Genomic DNA, 17,309 nt, shown 5'->3' with positions numbered 1-17,309 from the left:
CTTGAACGCTAGAGACTCGAGGGCTGGTATGGAAGGTGACGTAGTTGCCCTTTATCAGGCTGAGAACGCACTCTGAGCCAATTCACTTATGGATTCTCATGAAAAAGTCTCCCATAAGGCGGAAGAATGGGCTCAGCTATGTCCTCTGCTGCCGACAGCACACAGCCTTTCAACAGAGCGCACAGTGCCAGCATTTTAACAATGCTGTCTCTCTTCTTTCCATGGCTGCTTGGTATGTGCCCCTTTCGAGACAGTTTTACTTGTCTCACATGACAAATTATCCTCTTCCTTTGCATTCTCTCTTCTGTCCCCTGGCTCACACGGGCAGTGCGCACTACTCGGTTGCAGATCCTGCAACCCTTCTCTCACGTTGCCTTCCTCTCTCATCCTTCCTCCTTTTTTTTTCCCTCCTCAGGCCTCCAAGATAGATTCCCTCAGGAGTAAAGTGGACTTGTTGCGTTTTCCGTTGGTCCTTTCCACAAAGTCCATCAGCAACCGCAAGAGCCAATTGGGCGTGGTGTGGGAGAAGGGCGGCGGCTCGGGGACGGGAGTGGCACGGAAACTCCGCCCACCGCAGCCTCCGACATGGACAACGAGTCAACGTATTCGGGCTATTCCTACAAGTCGTCCCACTCGCGTACCTCCCGCAAAAACAGGTAGGGACTGGTGTTTGTTTCTCGCTGTCTGGAGAGGGAGACCTTTATTGTGTTTTGCTACTGTATTTGCTGCAAGCGCAAATGCAGGACAATATGGATGAAAGCCATATTGTCCTGATGCTGCTGGGGTGGAGGTTCACCTTCCAGTGGGACGTTGATCCAACACACACCGCCAGGCCCACAATGAAATTAGTCAGATCAAAGAGTATTGCATTAGGATGATCCAACAGACTCCAGACTTGAAACTGATTTAGAATGTGAGACAAGGCCTAAAACTCAATGTTCAAAGACTTTCTCTGGCCAATCTGAGATTTTTCTATCTTGAGGTGAACAAATTCAGACATTTAGTGGTGAAAGCTGGTACAGACCTGTAACCACAGTGCAAAAAATATGCATTTTATGTTATTTGTTCTAAATTGATATTTGATGTGAGTTTTTTTGATGTATAGTTTGCAAAAAAGTTCCCATTGCAATGAGTGATTGGTGTGTTGGAAAACTGGTAACTGATTAAAATGTTGGATGGCGAAAGAAAGCTAAAGCTGCATTGGTATACAAAATGTTTGCATTGAGGGAGAGACTTGTGTTGAAATTATTCATCTAACACAATCATAAAATGTCCCTAATTACAAAACTGATTGCAAAACAGTAAATGCTGTTTGATGATGCATTGTGACATTAGTGCTTTTGCATGAATAATTTCAGACAATAATTTACTGCAAATCAAGCCTTTTGTTTTGTGGATTAAAAAAAATCTCAAAATAAAAAAAACTGTTATACTTTGAAATCAAATTTATTGACACAGACAAACTTGTGTCTTTTTTGTTTCATGTGAAATGCTTTGAATAACTAAAGCAACATGTGTGTATTTTTTGACAAACTGTTTCTGATTTGAATTACGGATAGATCTCCTGTGTGACTGCCTTGCTCTCGCCATTGATATCCTGGTCAGATTTCTGGGCCCTCTGTCTGAACAGCAGGTTTGGCGAATGGATGGCTGGACTGTTTTGGGGTTTTCTACAACAGGATGAGTGGAAGACGAAGTCAGGCGTTTATATTAGTGCTTGTAGACTCCAGCATTTCCACTAGATGTCACCAAATAAAGCAGAGTTGAATCTACACTTTTGCAGCACTCTTGTAACTTGTTTCAAAGCCCATCTTATTTTAAAGTCACAAGTCATTAGTCTCTTGTGTCTTCTCCCAGGAAGTTTCTAGATTGACAACTAAATCGCAAATCTTTCAAAATGAACCAAAACACCTTTTTTAAACTTTTCTATTTCATAGAAGGTAATGAATAGAGAAGTAATGTCAAAAAGCAGCTGAAAATTACCCAATGTTTGAAATAAAAGTAATACAAAAAAGAATGCATTACTCGTTTGTTTGGCTTCAAATCTAAAGGAAATACTTTTGAGTTTCTCCTGTAGAGATTTGAATCATTTAGCAGCACAGTCTGTTGATAACTTAAACCCTCTTTAAGTGTTTTAAGCTTCAGTTGTTGTTATAATTTGGGAAATTGTCGGGTCAATCATTGTTTTAAATGTGTGTTTATTTAAACTTTGATGCTGTGGCTCATTGGTAAAAGTTTGCAACTTCAAGGCTAATACCATATATGTCTTGAGCTGAACTATCACCGATATCAGTGTTGCAGGCATTTCCTGAATACCAAAATAGATGAACATTTTTCTTTTTCTTGATTTTGAATCTTTTACTTTGCTCTGTTGTCTTTTAACCGTTGATACTTTTCATGTTTTTTTTTCAGTCTATTAGAAGTTATGTTATCATGACCTACTTTTCTGTACTTCCACAATTTGACAGTCCTTTTCCAAAAATGTCTTTCTGGACAACAGTCAAATATGCCTGTGAATTGAAAAAAAATATATTTTATTCCAAACATTAAAGTTTGTCTTGAAAATTAACTTGCATACTGTATATAAAAATACCCAAGTTTTGTATAATGACGTCATTGGCTATGAATGAAAGTGCATCGTCGTCTCAGATGACTTAATCCGGTCAAGATTAAATTCTTAAATAAATTGGTGAAACAGCAACCAGCTGACTCTGGGTCAGCAAGTTAATCTTTCTGGGAAACTGGATAACAAATTTGAATAGCTTAATTTTAATTATAGTGAGACATAGTGTCTTACGATCAATTCTAGCCATTGAATACATTACATATTATGCGCATTGTTCGATATAAATGTTTCAATATAACCCCTTCAAAAGTATCTCAAAGCCACAAACAGAGAGTAATTTCTCCAAAAAATGCTTATTGTCCCTGAACGACTACTTATTCCTGACATTTACACTGTTTTCCATTGTTGCTTCAGGGAGAGAAGGGACCGGCATCGCTTGAAGAATCGGGATGGCTCAATCCGTGGAGATAAGTCTGTGATGATCCAGGCCCCGGGGAGCCGCTACTGGATCCTGAGTCCACCATAACAGACGACCGGGTCAGATTTTCATTTTGTATCTCGTCTGTTTTTATGTGGGATCTATGTGAACACATGATCACCAACACCCACCGTTCTCATGTTCCCACAGGACGACAACTGGGGTGAGACCACCACCGTGGTCACTGGGACTTCTGTGGACAGTATCTCCAATGAGGATCTGACTCGAATCTCTAAGGACTTGGAGGACTCTTTGCTCGACTGTCGCCGTTACATCAGCCCCGTTTTAGGAGCCATTTTGGGGCTCATCTCTGTAATCACTCCCTTGGCTTTCCTTGCCCTTCCACAGCTCCTTTGGCGGGACACATTGGACCCTTGTGGAACGCCATGTGAGGGCCTTTACATCTCTCTGGCTTTCAAACTCCTGATCCTCCTCATCTCCACGTGGGCGTTGTTCCTCCGCCCATCCAGGGCTACTCTGCCACGCTTCTTCGTCTTCCGCTGTCTGCTCCTGGCGCTGGTCTTCCTCTTCGTTGCGTCTTATTGGCTCTTCTACGGCGTCCGGGTCCTGGAGCCCCGCGAGACAGACTACAGGGGGATCGTGGGATATGCCGCATCTCTGGTGGATGCACTACTGTTCATTCAGTATCTGGCTCTGGTTCTGCTGGAGGTCCGACACCTGCGGCCCGCTTTCTGTCTGAAGGTCATCAGGACCGCTGACGGAGTCAGTCGGTTCTACAACGTGGGGCATCTTAGGTCAGTATAAATGTATTCAATTAGTAGATCAGTCGGCAATTAAAGCACAAATTTTGGTCAAATTCCTTAGAAATCACTCAAATTTATTGCTTATCTGACAAACCTGTGCATAATAAAGCTCTAACAGACTGCAGTATAAAACTTGGTTAAGACTTTCTTGACTGAGGATTTGTGAACTACATAATTCACCTGCCATAATTCTTCAAACTGCATCTTTCATGCGATGTGAAAGATGCAGTGATATGAATGCTTGTAGTGACATTTACATGCACTTTGAAGCAGCAGGGAATAGAAACCTCAAACACCTGAAATAGTTCAGCGGAACAACTGCAACCTGTTTCTGAACTGTTCTGCTTTCGCCACATTAGGGTCGAGAGAAATGCATTTGTAGATCTGGTCTGATCAAAGCACTCACTACAAATCGGTGATTTAGTTTATCTGCCTTAATATAGCATAACAGTAGATTTTATGTACATGAAAGTAGAAAAGTAGTCATTTGTGTTTTGCATGAAACTGCTTATCCTGTAGGCCCCTTATCGTTGGCCCCCAGTCATGACTCATTGTTGTTCACCACTTGCTTTAGTGATGTGTTGCTAGTGTGTGGCTGCCAATAGTGAAACATCCTGACAACTTTTCCTTTATGAAATGGAACAAATTAGTCATGTCCTCCTTTTTCTGGTGCAATGTAGCATCCAGAGGGCAGGAGTGTGGGTTCTGGACCAGTACTACAGCGACTTCCCAGTCTATAACCCGGCATTGCTTAACCTCCCCAAGTCCATCCTTACCAAGAAGATGTCCTCCTTCAAAGTCTACAACCTGGAAGAAGGTACATTTTCTCTCCTTTATATTATAAGACGCCATCATTGTTCAGTACCAACGTGCTGTACGGAGATCAGCACCTTGGTTGAAAAGGCCTTATCGGTGCCTCACCTGTCTGAACTGGCACTTTCCTAATTGTGTGTAATCAAAAGATGAAACGGTTGATCATATCCATCCTTTAGATGGAACAATTTACAGGCATGTCTCTGCCCACAGAGAACACCAACAACTCCACAGGCCAGTCCAGAGCCATGATAGCAGCTGCCGCTCGAAGAAGAGACAACTCTCATAACGAGTACTACTACGAGGAGGCAGAGGTGGAGAGGAGGCTCCGCAAACGCAGGGCCAGGTAGCAATACAGGGAAAAGTACTAGACATTGCTCTTAAATACTTGATAGACCTCACAAAGTAACTCCTCTGGACCAGTCTAGTTAAAGAAGTAGCTCGTATTCATCAAGTTAGCGACTTTGGTTGATGTTCTAGTGAAAACATTCCACCTCTCTTACATCCTGTTTTGTGTCCTTGTAGACTGGTAGTGGCAGTAGAAGAAGCTTTCACCCACATCAAGCGTCACCAGGATGACGACACGCCCACATCGTCTCCCAAACACCCACGGGAGGTGATGGACCCCAGGGAGGCCGCCCAGGCTATCTTCGCCCCCATGGCCCGGGCCATGCAGAAGTACCTGCGGGCCACCAGGCAGCAGTCCTATCACACCATGGAGAGCATCATCAACCATCTGCAGTTCTGCATCACACACAACATGACACCTAAGGTTAGGAGGTGTTTCTTTTGAAATGTTAATGTAGTGCCAACAAGTAACAACTTGCTACAAATATCTGTGTGTGATGCCTTGAAATTGATAATCTCATAGACTTTATTTGATTGAGGGCCAAAATTTCAACATTTCTTAACTGTTTTTATTTTCACACTTTATTGCATCAACAATCCAAATCTTCTGACAAAACTATTCCCCTCCTCACCTGCGGGGGTGTTGTTCCAAGAACCAATGAAGGAAACAACACAAAAGTCTCTGAAGAAGATACTTGGAGCAACTTCCTTCCAAAAAATGTGAACAGACATGGAGTCAGATTTTAACAGTTGTAGAATTTCTCTTTTGTCTTTGATAAAAGTTCACAAGACATTTCTCCCACTACTGGTAGAGTCATGCATTTCTTATGGTTGCATTTAACCAGAATGCCCTGCGCTATTTTCTGCACCCTGCTTTTAGAGCAATGGCATCCATTCAAAACGCACCGGATTTCACTTCAACCAAACCAAAATCTAGGGATTTCTTTTTAGGGTGACCAGAGTTCCTCATCACAGTTCAACTGTGCATTCACACCTCCCCAAACAAACTGTACTTTCTAGGCAAATGGACAAAAGTTTGATTAAAACCAACTAACCGGGGCTGGGGTGAATGCACCATAAGAAGCTCCTTACCTTTCAGACACTCCCTCTTACGCACATCATTACAACAATGCTTCTCCATGCCGTCCATTGATGCAATTTGCAACCGTTCTCATGAGTCTTAACGTTTCAATAATAAGCTCAGCAGATGTGTGATTTCACCATCCATGAATGAGTCAAAAGCTATGTGTTTGGTTGGGTAATGACGTGACCTCAAATAAAGCTCAAACAAGTTGATTTTGCATGATACAACTCCTCGTGACCCACTTCCTCCTCCTCTCCTTAAAGGCCTTCTTAGAGCGCTACCTCAGTCCCGGTCCCACCCTCCAGTATCTGGACAACAACAGGGGGCGCCAGTGGACACTAGTGAGCGAGGAGCCAGTGACGGCCTCCTTGCGCCAAGGCCAGATCTTCTGCCTGAAGCGCCTCGACTTCGCCCTGGTCGTGAAGGTGATGCCCCTCCCTTTCCTGCGCCTAGCCGAGGAGTTCATTGACCCAAAAAGCCACAAGTTTGTCATGAAGCTCCAGTCAGAGACGTCTGTCTAGCAGAACGGATGCAGCTGGACAGAAGGAAATTGGGAAGTTGAAAGATGCTTCTTATCGAGGGTTTTTGGTTTATGTACTTTGTAGTATTACAGTGTTATTGTACATGTTTTTTTTTTATTATTATTTTCCAAATACAAAGCCATACAGTATATGGCCAAGATAAAAACGATGAAGTCATAGTCCTTTATGTTAGTTAAAGAAAGAAAGATAAAGACACTTCCCTGTCTGACTGCTGCTGGGAAGTACCAGTTTCACTTTGTTCTTCTCTAAACAAATGTCATACACAACAAAAGGTGTTCTTTAGGCTCTGCTCCACATCCAGATGTGCTTTTGGCTTCTCTCATGTTTTTTTTTATGTTACTATTTAACATGACCCTTCAAACCACCACTGCTGAACAAATGGTGGATAATATTTCTTTTGTTTTATTTTTTGTTTTTTTGGTGCAACTCAAATTGTAACCTTATAAAGCAGAATCAAACATCACAAAACCCAACTGAAATGATGTCTTCCCGAGTCTTATGACAAAATGATACAATCCGAAACAAAAGACAACAGTTTCTTTTTTTGTTTTAATCGCAGTAGCAGTTCCGCTTTCTTTAAATGGCAGACGAAGACAAACATACTTAACTTCTACAGGGAAGTGTGTCATCTTTCTTTTATGTGACGGACGAGAAACAAGTGGAACAAAAAAATTTATTAATTGCTTTGCTTGGAACGCAGTTTGTGTTCACAGAAAGGTTGTGGCTTCCTGTGAGAGATAACACACTGGACACATTAACCCCTCCTCCGCCCGCGTTGTACGCAACGTATACTCCTGCTGCATCCACAAGCTCCCATGTGAAACTTTTCTTTTTAAAGGAGTGTTGCAGCTTTACTTGTAAATGAGGGTACAAAAATTCTGGACTCCATCTTCTAAAGAGCTTTGGTTAATGGTGCAGATTTTTTTTGTTTGTTTGTTTGTTTTTTGGGGGGTTTTTGTAGAGTTTGCTACATCAGACAACAGTCATAAGAATTACCGTGTATGGAAATCAGATGACGGAACTTAACCTGACAGTGAAGCTAAACACATGGTGTCTCTGCTGGGAAAATGTGGATATAGAGCTCACGGTGCGCTGAGCAGTTTGTTTATTCACTGGCACATAGGAACTTTTCTCAAATTGTCGACACTGACTGTTGTTAACTGAAGGTAATACTTGCAAGTATTCCACACTAATATTTTAAAAAAGTACATTTTTGTGATAAGCCAAGTCTCTCTGGAGAGTGTGTCTTTGTCCGTGGAAAGTTTTTTCACTAGGTTTGTGTACATGCCTGGTTTACCATAGCTGCCAAACACAAATCTTGGTCGGGTTAGCTTGATCATACCGTGATGTAAGTCTTTTTGTTTTTCTGCGGCACGTATTTTTTCGTCCAAACACTGAAAGCCTTAACAAACACTTTGGCGTACGTTAATTTAGACCTCAAAGAAAAACCTCCTGCTCATACTATTTTTCTACTCGATCGACTCGGAGATAATCTGTTTTCACTAGTCATTACAGCCAGATGGAGAAGACAAAAGTAACCAAAAACGAAAAAATTAAATGAATTTTCACCAGAATATCTATGCAGTTTTTAAATCTTTGTTGTTCCTAACTACATGACAAACCAATGGAATAGAAAAAATGGTGCATCACCCCAACCAATGAATGAAAGGAGTGCTTTATAAAATTACAGAACTGAAATTTACAGAGGTTACTTGTCGCCTGCTTCTCTTGCATGCAAACGCCATCACAGAGCATGTCTGTGAATTACGCTGTCATCTCAAATTATCTTTTGAAGTGTGACACTCAACTGCAAGAGCATTTATTAAGTCAGACTGGATTCCCTAGTGAATCAATCTACATGCTAATTTATAGATATGTTCGATGGTTGAAATCGAATCTAAAGGCAAAAGCAGAGGTACAATTAGTTTGAGTTGTTAAAAGAAATTAGAAAAAATACTGGAACAGAAAGTTACTTTTTCATTTTGACTTCCTGTCCAACTGAGGAAGTTTCGCAAGCTACTGAGAAATAATGGTGATCTTGTACGGTGGAAGTCGAAGTGGGATGAACGCAGTGGGGAGTGGGCTGAGAGAAGAGGAAGTGTGGGGGCGTTGCCAGTGACAGCCCAGACTTCAGTGTTGTGACCTGCTTTCTAGTATTACTGTTGGTACTTGGATAACAAAGCCAAGCGCTCTCAAATTCAAATATGGATTACAGTTCAGGTGCTCAAACCTTATGAAGGCCTCTGAAAGATTAGTTTTAATAAGCTAACTAATCAATAAATAGTTGATTCAGTGTTCTGTTGTCAGGAGTAATAAGCTGTTACTGTATGTCACTGCAGGGCTCTCGCACATCTGTTCATGCATGGAAATGGTGAAATATGTGTAATTACATTATTGTACATCTTGAGAGTGTATAATGTTCTTTTACATCTGCTAAAAATGCTAATATCTTCAAAGGACAATGTTATCAGAAACTATTTTTTTGTACTGTTATGTTGATGCCAGTGGTGTGTAATAAATAACCACATTTTTAAATGTCACCTGTTTTTTTTCTTGGGTTTTTTTTTGTGCAAAAAAAGAAAACATGTGATATGTGATGTGGTGACGAGTGTGACTGACGTGTATAATAGTTCCAAGGAAAAACAAAACAAAAACTCGATGCCACGTTCTGTCGCGTCGTTAAGGAAGTTGCAGACGGAACGTCCTCCTTCTTTTAAGACCTCACTGTCTGTTGAGCGGTGTCGCAACCATGAGATTGATCGTCCTTTTCCTGTTGTTTCAAGGTGAGTTATTATACCAGCGCCCCGTTTCAGAGAGCGGGGTTAGTGAATGACATATCAGGGTCAGGTGTTAGGTGTGTGTACTTAAGCTGACGGCTGTATGTCAGAGAGCCGCGCAGCCGTTACCTTCAGTCACCGCAACTCATCCTGTGAACCGTAAACTCTGGACTTTGTCCCGCTTTTTAGCCGGTCAAGCATGGGGAAGTCGGCAGAAAAGCCTGTACATATATTTCTGTCGAGTGAGGGTGGTCGTATATTCTGGTTAACATACTGCCGTTTTCCTCAATAAATTATTCTGCGCAGGTGTGGTGAGCCTTTTACCCCGTTAGCAGCTCGTCTCTGCTCGAAGGTGTTTCGGTTTGACCTCCGCGAGATGTCGTGTGAAGTTTTTGCTTCTCTTTTATGTTTTGTTTGTTTGTTTGTTTTTTAATTTTTTTTTTTACATTTTATTTTAAAACCAAGCTTTTTTAGACGGGCCCTTGCTCGCGCCCTGTAAGCCGGCGCTGGCTTCCTGCGTTAGCTCAGAGTTAGCATAGAGCTAGGTAGGTTTATTCACAATATTCTCCTCAGCGTTTCTTTGAGGCCCAGGTTTTTGAGAATATAGTGCCTGTTTTAAAATGTAAAATGTAAGACGACGGGTCAGGACAAATAGTAAGACCGACAGAAGCTGGAATGTCAAGTTTTACTTCAAATCGTCTGGTTTCTATGCCTCACCAGAGCATTTGGTGTGTGCTGAGTGTGTATCTGAAGTGTAGATGTTTGAAAAGAGAACATGTGGTTGGTTTGATGGCGAGTTCTCATCATAAGCATGGAAAAGACAAAAAAATAAAAAATGTAGGAAATATTGTATACTTTATTTCTGTATTGGTTGTTTCTTAATTCTCTAACGATTAAAAGATTGATCCTGAAAAATGCTTTTTGACAATTTGCATATGCATGAGATCCAATAATACAAAGCAATGTGTCCCAGTGTGTATTTCCCCATTATTAGGAATTGATACTGATGACCTTCTTACTTCAGAAACTTAACATCCCAATACAAATGATATCTGTGACGACAAACTGCCAAACGAAAGTAATCCTGTGGAATTTTTCATATTTTATCCAGTGACAAACTTCAGTGGATTTTAAGGATTCTAAGTCACAAACTAAGACGTAGCAGAGAATTAGTTTGACCTGGAAAAGAAGTAACTTATGATTTTTGTGCCCCGGAAATCTTAAGAGTGTGGCATGCATTTGTAGTAACTCTCCCTGACTCAGTACTTTATATCCATTTGTTACATACATGGGTGTAACACAGCTTTCAGGCTTTTTATACTTCTGAATTGGGCATAAATTGGTATAAAATTCCAACAAAATAAAAAAAAAATGCATAGCAACTTTATACACAGAAAAAAAACTAACTTTCCAGTATCTATAATACTAGAAAATTTATTTGACGTCTGTGCAATTTGAATTAAGTGTCTGTGACTTCATTTGAAGTAACAGCGGTAAATGAGATGTTTCAAGAATCCTATTTGTCATGAGCTGTCATCCTTTCTTCAGAGATGAAACACGACCATGCAGGAAGCATGTCATGCATATATTTAGCAACTCTTCAACAGTAAGTGTCATAGGAGGTTATTTTCAATGCTTTTAGCACATCCACGCATGATAACTTTATGCTGACGGGTTGAAAGATCAGATATTTATCTGCCTCGAAGCTTTGTTAAGTTCTGTTTTATTATTTAATGCACAGTGTTCCTGCCGGGTTGTTACTACTGCTGCACAGAGCTCTCACTTCCTCCTAAATTGTTGACAAAAGCTAAGTGTTAGCAGCATAAGGTCCAATTTTCAAGTTCGGCCTGGGACGATTTTATTGACTCATGATGATGTCTGGGTTTTGGTCGATTTTTTTCGGGAGACCAGTAGACGTCCTTAAAATGACAGGCGCAATGCTTGGAGTATGGCAGCTTTTCTCATCCAGGGAGAAAATTATTGCTGTTATTGTTACAAGTTAATTTTCTAAACTACATAAAAGTTATTGTTAAGGAAGCTCAAATGTGAAAAATTGGACTGATGTTGATATGCAATAGTAATACTGTTACTACGTTGACCGCTGGAGATGGGCTCCTGGTGATCCCACTAGGGATAAAGGTGTAAGAAAATGGATGAGGGGTTAAAAGGTCTGTTTAAATGGTATCTGTTGAAGAAGGGGAACAGAAATAAGGGAGATGGGACCTGATCAGGAAGAAGAAAAGTGCCTCACTGTGAGGAACATTTTGGGGTTTGCAAAGCGCTAATAAAAGCTCCGATGGCTGAGACTGTCCCAGTTCATTCCTCTTTGAGACAGTGATGGAAATGTTTGTCCTGCATAGCTTACCCATCACACCATCAATAAGCCCAAAGCGAAGGTGTTTAAGTGTCGTGATGTTCTTTCACATGAGTGGAGACGAAGTGTGTTGGTTTGGTTTATCATAATAATGACAAGATGAGCAACATAGGCAAATCTGTTGAATACTGGAACAATAACATGTCATCCCTCATCAACAGCATTGAGCAGTGGATTCTGTCTGAAAGAGCAAGATGCAGTTGCTTTGGTAAGCCTCCTCTCTCTCTCAGCATGGACTTTATGGTGGTAGTGGTGGCTGGTGTGGGTGAACTGGTCTTTTACCGGTCTCTTGACAACCTCTCTTTGCCTGCGTTGGTGTTTTAAGAAAATAACTGCACTTTTCTCTCTATGCGTTTTTTATGGACTAATAACTCCTTGACCTTTATATATATCAAAGAAGTGAAAATTCACTCTTGTATCAAAGAAGTCTCTCACTTGTTTCATTTACCAAAATGGACATCTTCGCAGAGCATGTACCAATTTGTAAGTTTTGAAACCCCTAGACTGCATCCATACCCAGTTAGAAATATCTGCCCTCACTGGCTGGCCTTTTAGGAACAATAAATGGCAATACTAATAGTGAACCAAATAATCACATTGTAGCAATATCTAGATATCGCAAGGACAACTGAAGTTGATCTAAGTGACTTTGAACATGGCATGGTGGTTTGTCTGAGTGATTCAGAAACAGCTGTCTCTAAGGTTTACATGGCTACATTCAGTGGTTAAAAAAATGGAAGGATCCAGAGGCAGGAAGTTTTGATATACTGTGAATGCACAACACATCAAACTTGAAAGGAGATGATCTGCTGCAGCAGAACACCATGGCGGATGCCATATTGGATCTCAACATCAATCTGAGGCTAGAACATGAGCTGGGCTCCTACCACATTTCTTAGTAATTTGCTGGGAAAAGGCGGCTTATGAAAGGGCAAAAGTTGGGATGGATCTAAGCAGTCACCTAATCCAAATTGAAGTAACACAATCTTGCCTCAGGGAGGCAATGAATGTGTAACGTAAAGACATTTCAGTGGTCAGTCTGACTGGAAAGATGCTGTATCTATTCTGTCTGTACTATTCACAGGAGCTTTAAGTACCTTAAAGAGATAAAAAATTAAGAAAAAAGTTTTTTTTTTTTATCAAAGTAACTTATTATTTTAATTATTATTATTATTATACATGACAGTTGCACTACTTCTTTGGCTTGTCCTCTGTGATACAGGTAAAAAGAGCACTCTTCAAGACAAGGATTTTACTTTAAAATGCAAAGGGCAATCCGTAAAGTTAAATTGTGGTCCAGTAAATGGACCTACTAGCAGGTTAAGAACGCTGATGAACGGCATAATGGAGGAACGCCGTTGTGATGACATGCTGAAGGCTGAGTGTCAGAAAGAACACTTTAACATTTTGATGTAAAAACCTTGTCCATGCACATTGTCAGCCTGACAACAAGGTATGAACAGGTTTGGCTTTCAACCTTGTGGTTAAAGTTCACTGGAACTATGCTGTTTATTTAGGTATATGCCTGAGGACAAACAAAGAGAGAGCGCTTTGCTTCACCAACTGGAATTACAGAAATTACAAACTAGACCAACAAGAAACAATACTGTTTTTTTATTATGATTTATTTTTAACACAACTACTATTAGTGTTACGGCCCCTGGCCTCTTGAGGCTGTGCAGTTCTTTTGTTTATGCAAGTTCAGCTGTGAGAGCACACCTTGCTAATTGGTGGCTGGGCAGTAGAACAGCAGTCTTCAGCCAATGATGATCCAGCCAATCAGATGCTAATGAGGGCCATCTGCTCCTTAGAAAAAAGGAGCAATTCCTCCAGTGGGGTAACTTGTTGGAAGAGGTTTTATCCAGTTAGCCACCCACATTTGTTTGCATGCGTTTGCTTGTAGTTGCCTGTTTTGGGCAGTTTTGAAGACTCTTAATCTGCTGACCCATTTTTGTTTTGCTCAGCGTTTGGCTCTGATCTTGATTGCTTCATCTTAATTTTAGAAGCGTGTGTTCGGGAGGCATGACGTTCTCTTTTTCTTCTTTTTGGTTTTTGAGTTTACTTTAAATAGATTTGTTTGGCTGTTTTTGTTGCTGTTTCACTTAACCCTCTTTAATTTGTACTGTTTTTTTGTCTTTAAAGCCACCCTTTTTTTCTCTCTAATAAATCATTTTCAATCTCACTTGTTACTCTGGACACTTCTTGATGTTACCACCCCTGATCCCCTAGACCAGGGGTCTCAAACTCCAGTCCTAAAGGGCTGCTGCCTGCAGTTTTTAGATGTGCCACAGGTACAAAACACAGAAATGAAATGGCTTAATTACCTCCTTCTTGTGCAGTTCAGTTCTCCAGAGCCTTGCTAGTGACATAATTATTCTATTCAGGTAAGGTGCAGCAGAGGCACATCTAAAAGTTGCAGGGCACTGGCCCTCCAGGACTGGAGTTTGACACCTGTGCGCTAGACCTTAAGGTCGTAACAATTACACTAATGCCTTTTAATTTATTCCTCCAGGGCTGCAGGTTGAAGGTTTAAACCCAATAGGCCCCACAATCACAATTACAGGGTATGTAGGTGAATCCATTGTCTTGCCAGGCAGCATCCCTGATTCATGGACTGTGAACAGAATTGACTGGACAATATTACACAACAGCACCTGGATTGCAACATGGGACCAAGCTGGTATAAATACTGAACGTCGCCCAGAATATGCAGGGAGGCTCAAACTTGACACAAAATCAGGTAAAAAGGAAATGGTCTGACAAAATGCAAATACATGTTGATTTCTATTTACAATGTGTTCTGTGTTTCTACAGCGAATTTAACGATCCAAAATCTTCAATTACGTGATGCGATGACTTATTATGTGGAGCTGGTCAACACAACAGTTTTCACCCTAAGAAACCAGGTCAATCTCATAGTGAAAGGTAAGTTGCCAATTTTCATTAGTCATGAAATTAATATATCGTTTTAACATCTTCCTAAATTTCCTTAACTCTTTTTATTTTTCCTATACTCATTACATCATTTTAGATCAAGTCATTTGGGATTTTTGTGGTGTTAAGTTCAATTGAAAATCAACCTTTTTTTAATTTTTTTTTTTATTCGAAAACAATTGCAGTGCGCCTCAAGAAACCGACCTTACAGCTTTACCAAAATTTCACACCAAGCGAGAATGGCTGTGTTTTGGTGCTCAACTGTTCTTCTCCTGATCCTGGTGTCGCCTTCACCTGGAAGGTCAACCCTACGTGTCATCACTGCAGCAACAACTCTTTGAATGGCACGTCAGAGCTTCTCGCCTTTTTCTTGACAACCCCAGACTCTGTAAATCTCACCTGCATTGTCATGCGCGAATCGCAGAGCAGATCAAGCTTTTTGATGTCAAAGATTAAAGGTGAGTTTGTTAGTTATCATCTACCGTTTCTTTGGTACAGGAAGAAGCTGTTGCACCTGGACAAATAATGTTAACATTAAGCCAACATTTATGGTTTAAATGCCAGATTTGAGATGCACCATTGGAAGTGTTTTTCAGGCTAGCAATATAATCACAAGACTTTATTCAAATCTACCAAAGTAGATGACATGAAGTCGCATCACTTTTTGGTTTGGTGTCTCTATTACATAGTCTCCTCTACCCAACGCATTCAACATTGTTTAGCTGGTCAGTTACTGGTTGTGAACAATCACAATTGCACTTAATTTCTAAATTAAAATGTATTTGTCTCTGCAAAACTTTGATCAGAAAATATTCTTTGTCAATTGCTTAGAAGTCGGTTTTCCTTTCATTTAAATGAGAAATTCTCTACAAAAAGCCTAAAGAGATTTTTTTTTTACAAAAAGCCAGAAGAGGTTTGAAATCAGTATGAATCCAGTTGAAATCAGAGGCGTAGATTTACAGAATAAAAAAGGTTGGCAGTCTTTCACACTTGCGCTTTAAGAAACCAGCTGGGAGTAAACCTTTTCTGGAACACCTACAGAGGTGTGAAGTGTACAGAACAATGGTGGATAGCATGGTGCTGTGTTGTACTGAACCTGTTGAGTTGAACATAACTTCCGATCAGGAATACAGTATTCCTAATCGGATCCAGTTATGATCTTTCTCTGTCTCCCTTTGTTCATGGGCGACAGAGATACGTTATTGTTTACGATGAGGCACAAGCTAAGGGCGAAAACCGCATGCGAAGACATCAATAAATCACACTGCCATCTAGTGGTCTGGGAAGAATTACAGCTGAGTCAAGGCGCTGCTCTGTTTTCATGATCTGCTCTGCTTTACTTTCGGCTGAACATCTATCCAGTCTGCAAACTGCTGTATGAGGTTCTAACATAACTTTTCTATCCTGGAGGTCATTCTTATTAGTTCAACATTTATTTATTTTTTTAAGAAATGGGTTTTCTGTCTTTTCATTAAATAAATTTGATAATCATCAAAATGAACAGAAGGAAACTTGAAACACATGTATGATCTGATGTTCTGGGGGTAATAAATCTATGAAGTTTTACTCCTTCAAATTTAATTACTGAAAACAAATGTTATTCAATGGATTCTGGCTCAAAGTTTCTGTCTGGACTGGAGAAGCTGCAGTCTCTTTACAATCCGAATGTTTAAATATGTTTTTATATATGAATTTGATCAATCGTAGCAATTCAAGATCTCTGTAAATGTAAAATGTGTGATAAATAACATGTTACCTTAGTTGCAGTTTAATCGAACGTGGCAAGTTTTTTTTTTTAATGAAGCTGTTGATAGAAAAAACTACACTGTTTAACAAGGACTTCTACATATGTTTTACACTGTGTTATGATCTTTTTTTTCTTCCAGTTCCAAGATTCGAACCCCCACCCGATTGTGGTTTCGCTTGGGGATTGTTCGCTACTTTGCTGATTGTGATTGTGGTGACTTCACTTTTGCATTTCAGAGGTGAGACAAAAACATTCATATTATTCACTTTCTTTGCATGCTTCCTTTGTGACGCTCGTTAAATATGCGGACAAAACTGTTCCAATGGAAGAGGGTGGAAAAAAACCTATTGATAATGAAATAATAAATGAGTAATATTTTTAAAAGTAAATATTAAAAGTGATTTTAAGTACATTTCATGCCTGTCTGTGTCTCGGACTGAACTGTGAATTGTAATATCTAGTAACTTTTTATTTATGTTCAACCAAACTATAACTTCTGCTTCAGGTTTGGCCAGCCATACATTGACATTGTGTTTACATTTCAGAGAATATAATCAACATGTTCCAGAGGGGAAGAACAAATAGTTTCAATCCATCATCACCAGAGTCCATGCGGAGAGCGGGATTTCCCAACAATAAAAGTCCTAAATTTGACATGGTTGTTTTAAAAGGAGTATTGTGCTGTTCAACTGTTAAGAAAATAACACCCCCGAGTTTATTTTAATATTTCTTTTTAAAGAAACAGTGGTTGAGATGAACAATATGATAAGCCTTTTACCAGTATCATTGAAGATAGATAGATAGATAGATAGATAGATAGATAGATAGATAGATAGATAGATAGATAGATAGATAGATAGATAGATAGATAGATAGATAGAT

The 17,309-nt window shown here is 40.1% G+C and overlaps 1 protein-coding gene and 1 pseudogene across 2 annotated transcripts; both read left to right on the top strand.

Annotated features, from left to right (window-relative positions):
* The first annotated feature begins 558 nt into the window (after nucleotides 1-558).
* On the top strand, nucleotides 559-6,660 carry LOC129355629 (vang-like protein 2; annotated as a pseudogene).
* Nucleotides 6,661-9,261: 2,601 nt separating this feature from the next.
* On the top strand, nucleotides 9,262-17,309 carry si:cabz01074946.1 (uncharacterized). 2 transcript variants are annotated; one of them, XM_055025218.1, is made up of 7 exons: nucleotides 9,262-9,378; nucleotides 14,259-14,310; nucleotides 14,398-14,486; nucleotides 14,561-14,671; nucleotides 14,866-15,138; nucleotides 16,567-16,665; nucleotides 16,973-17,309. In XM_055025218.1, exons 1-7 carry the CDS (start codon nucleotides 9,345-9,347, stop codon nucleotides 17,149-17,151), a joined length of 837 nt encoding a protein of 278 aa, XP_054881193.1. In that variant the 5' UTR covers nucleotides 9,262-9,344; the 3' UTR covers nucleotides 17,152-17,309. The 2 variants fall into 2 exon arrangements, with proteins under 2 accessions (XP_054881193.1, XP_054881192.1); XM_055025217.1 differs by having other exon boundaries at nucleotides 14,259-14,486.

Source organism: Poeciliopsis prolifica, unplaced genomic scaffold, assembly GCF_027474105.1.
Source record: "Poeciliopsis prolifica strain line A6 unplaced genomic scaffold, Auburn_PproV2 SCAFFOLD139, whole genome shotgun sequence".
NCBI classification, from domain to species: Eukaryota; Metazoa; Chordata; class Actinopteri; order Cyprinodontiformes; family Poeciliidae; genus Poeciliopsis; species Poeciliopsis prolifica.
The sequence above is the reverse complement of the archived record's forward strand: the minus strand, read 5'-3'. Positions and strand labels throughout refer to the sequence as shown.

What these genes read in the sequence shown, in the direction of transcription:
- si:cabz01074946.1 (XM_055025217.1), top strand. Translation starts at nt 9,345, where the DNA reads ATGAGATTGATCGTCCTTTTCCTGTTGTTTCAAG. An exon ending in GGTCAATCTCATAGTGAAAG is followed by an intron (nt 14,672 to 14,865) that starts GTAAGTTGCCAA and finishes AAACAATTGCAG; the next exon opens with TGCGCCTCAAGAAACCGACC. An exon ending in TTTGATGTCAAAGATTAAAG is followed by an intron (nt 15,139 to 16,566) that starts GTGAGTTTGTTA and finishes TTTTTCTTCCAG; the next exon opens with TTCCAAGATTCGAACCCCCA.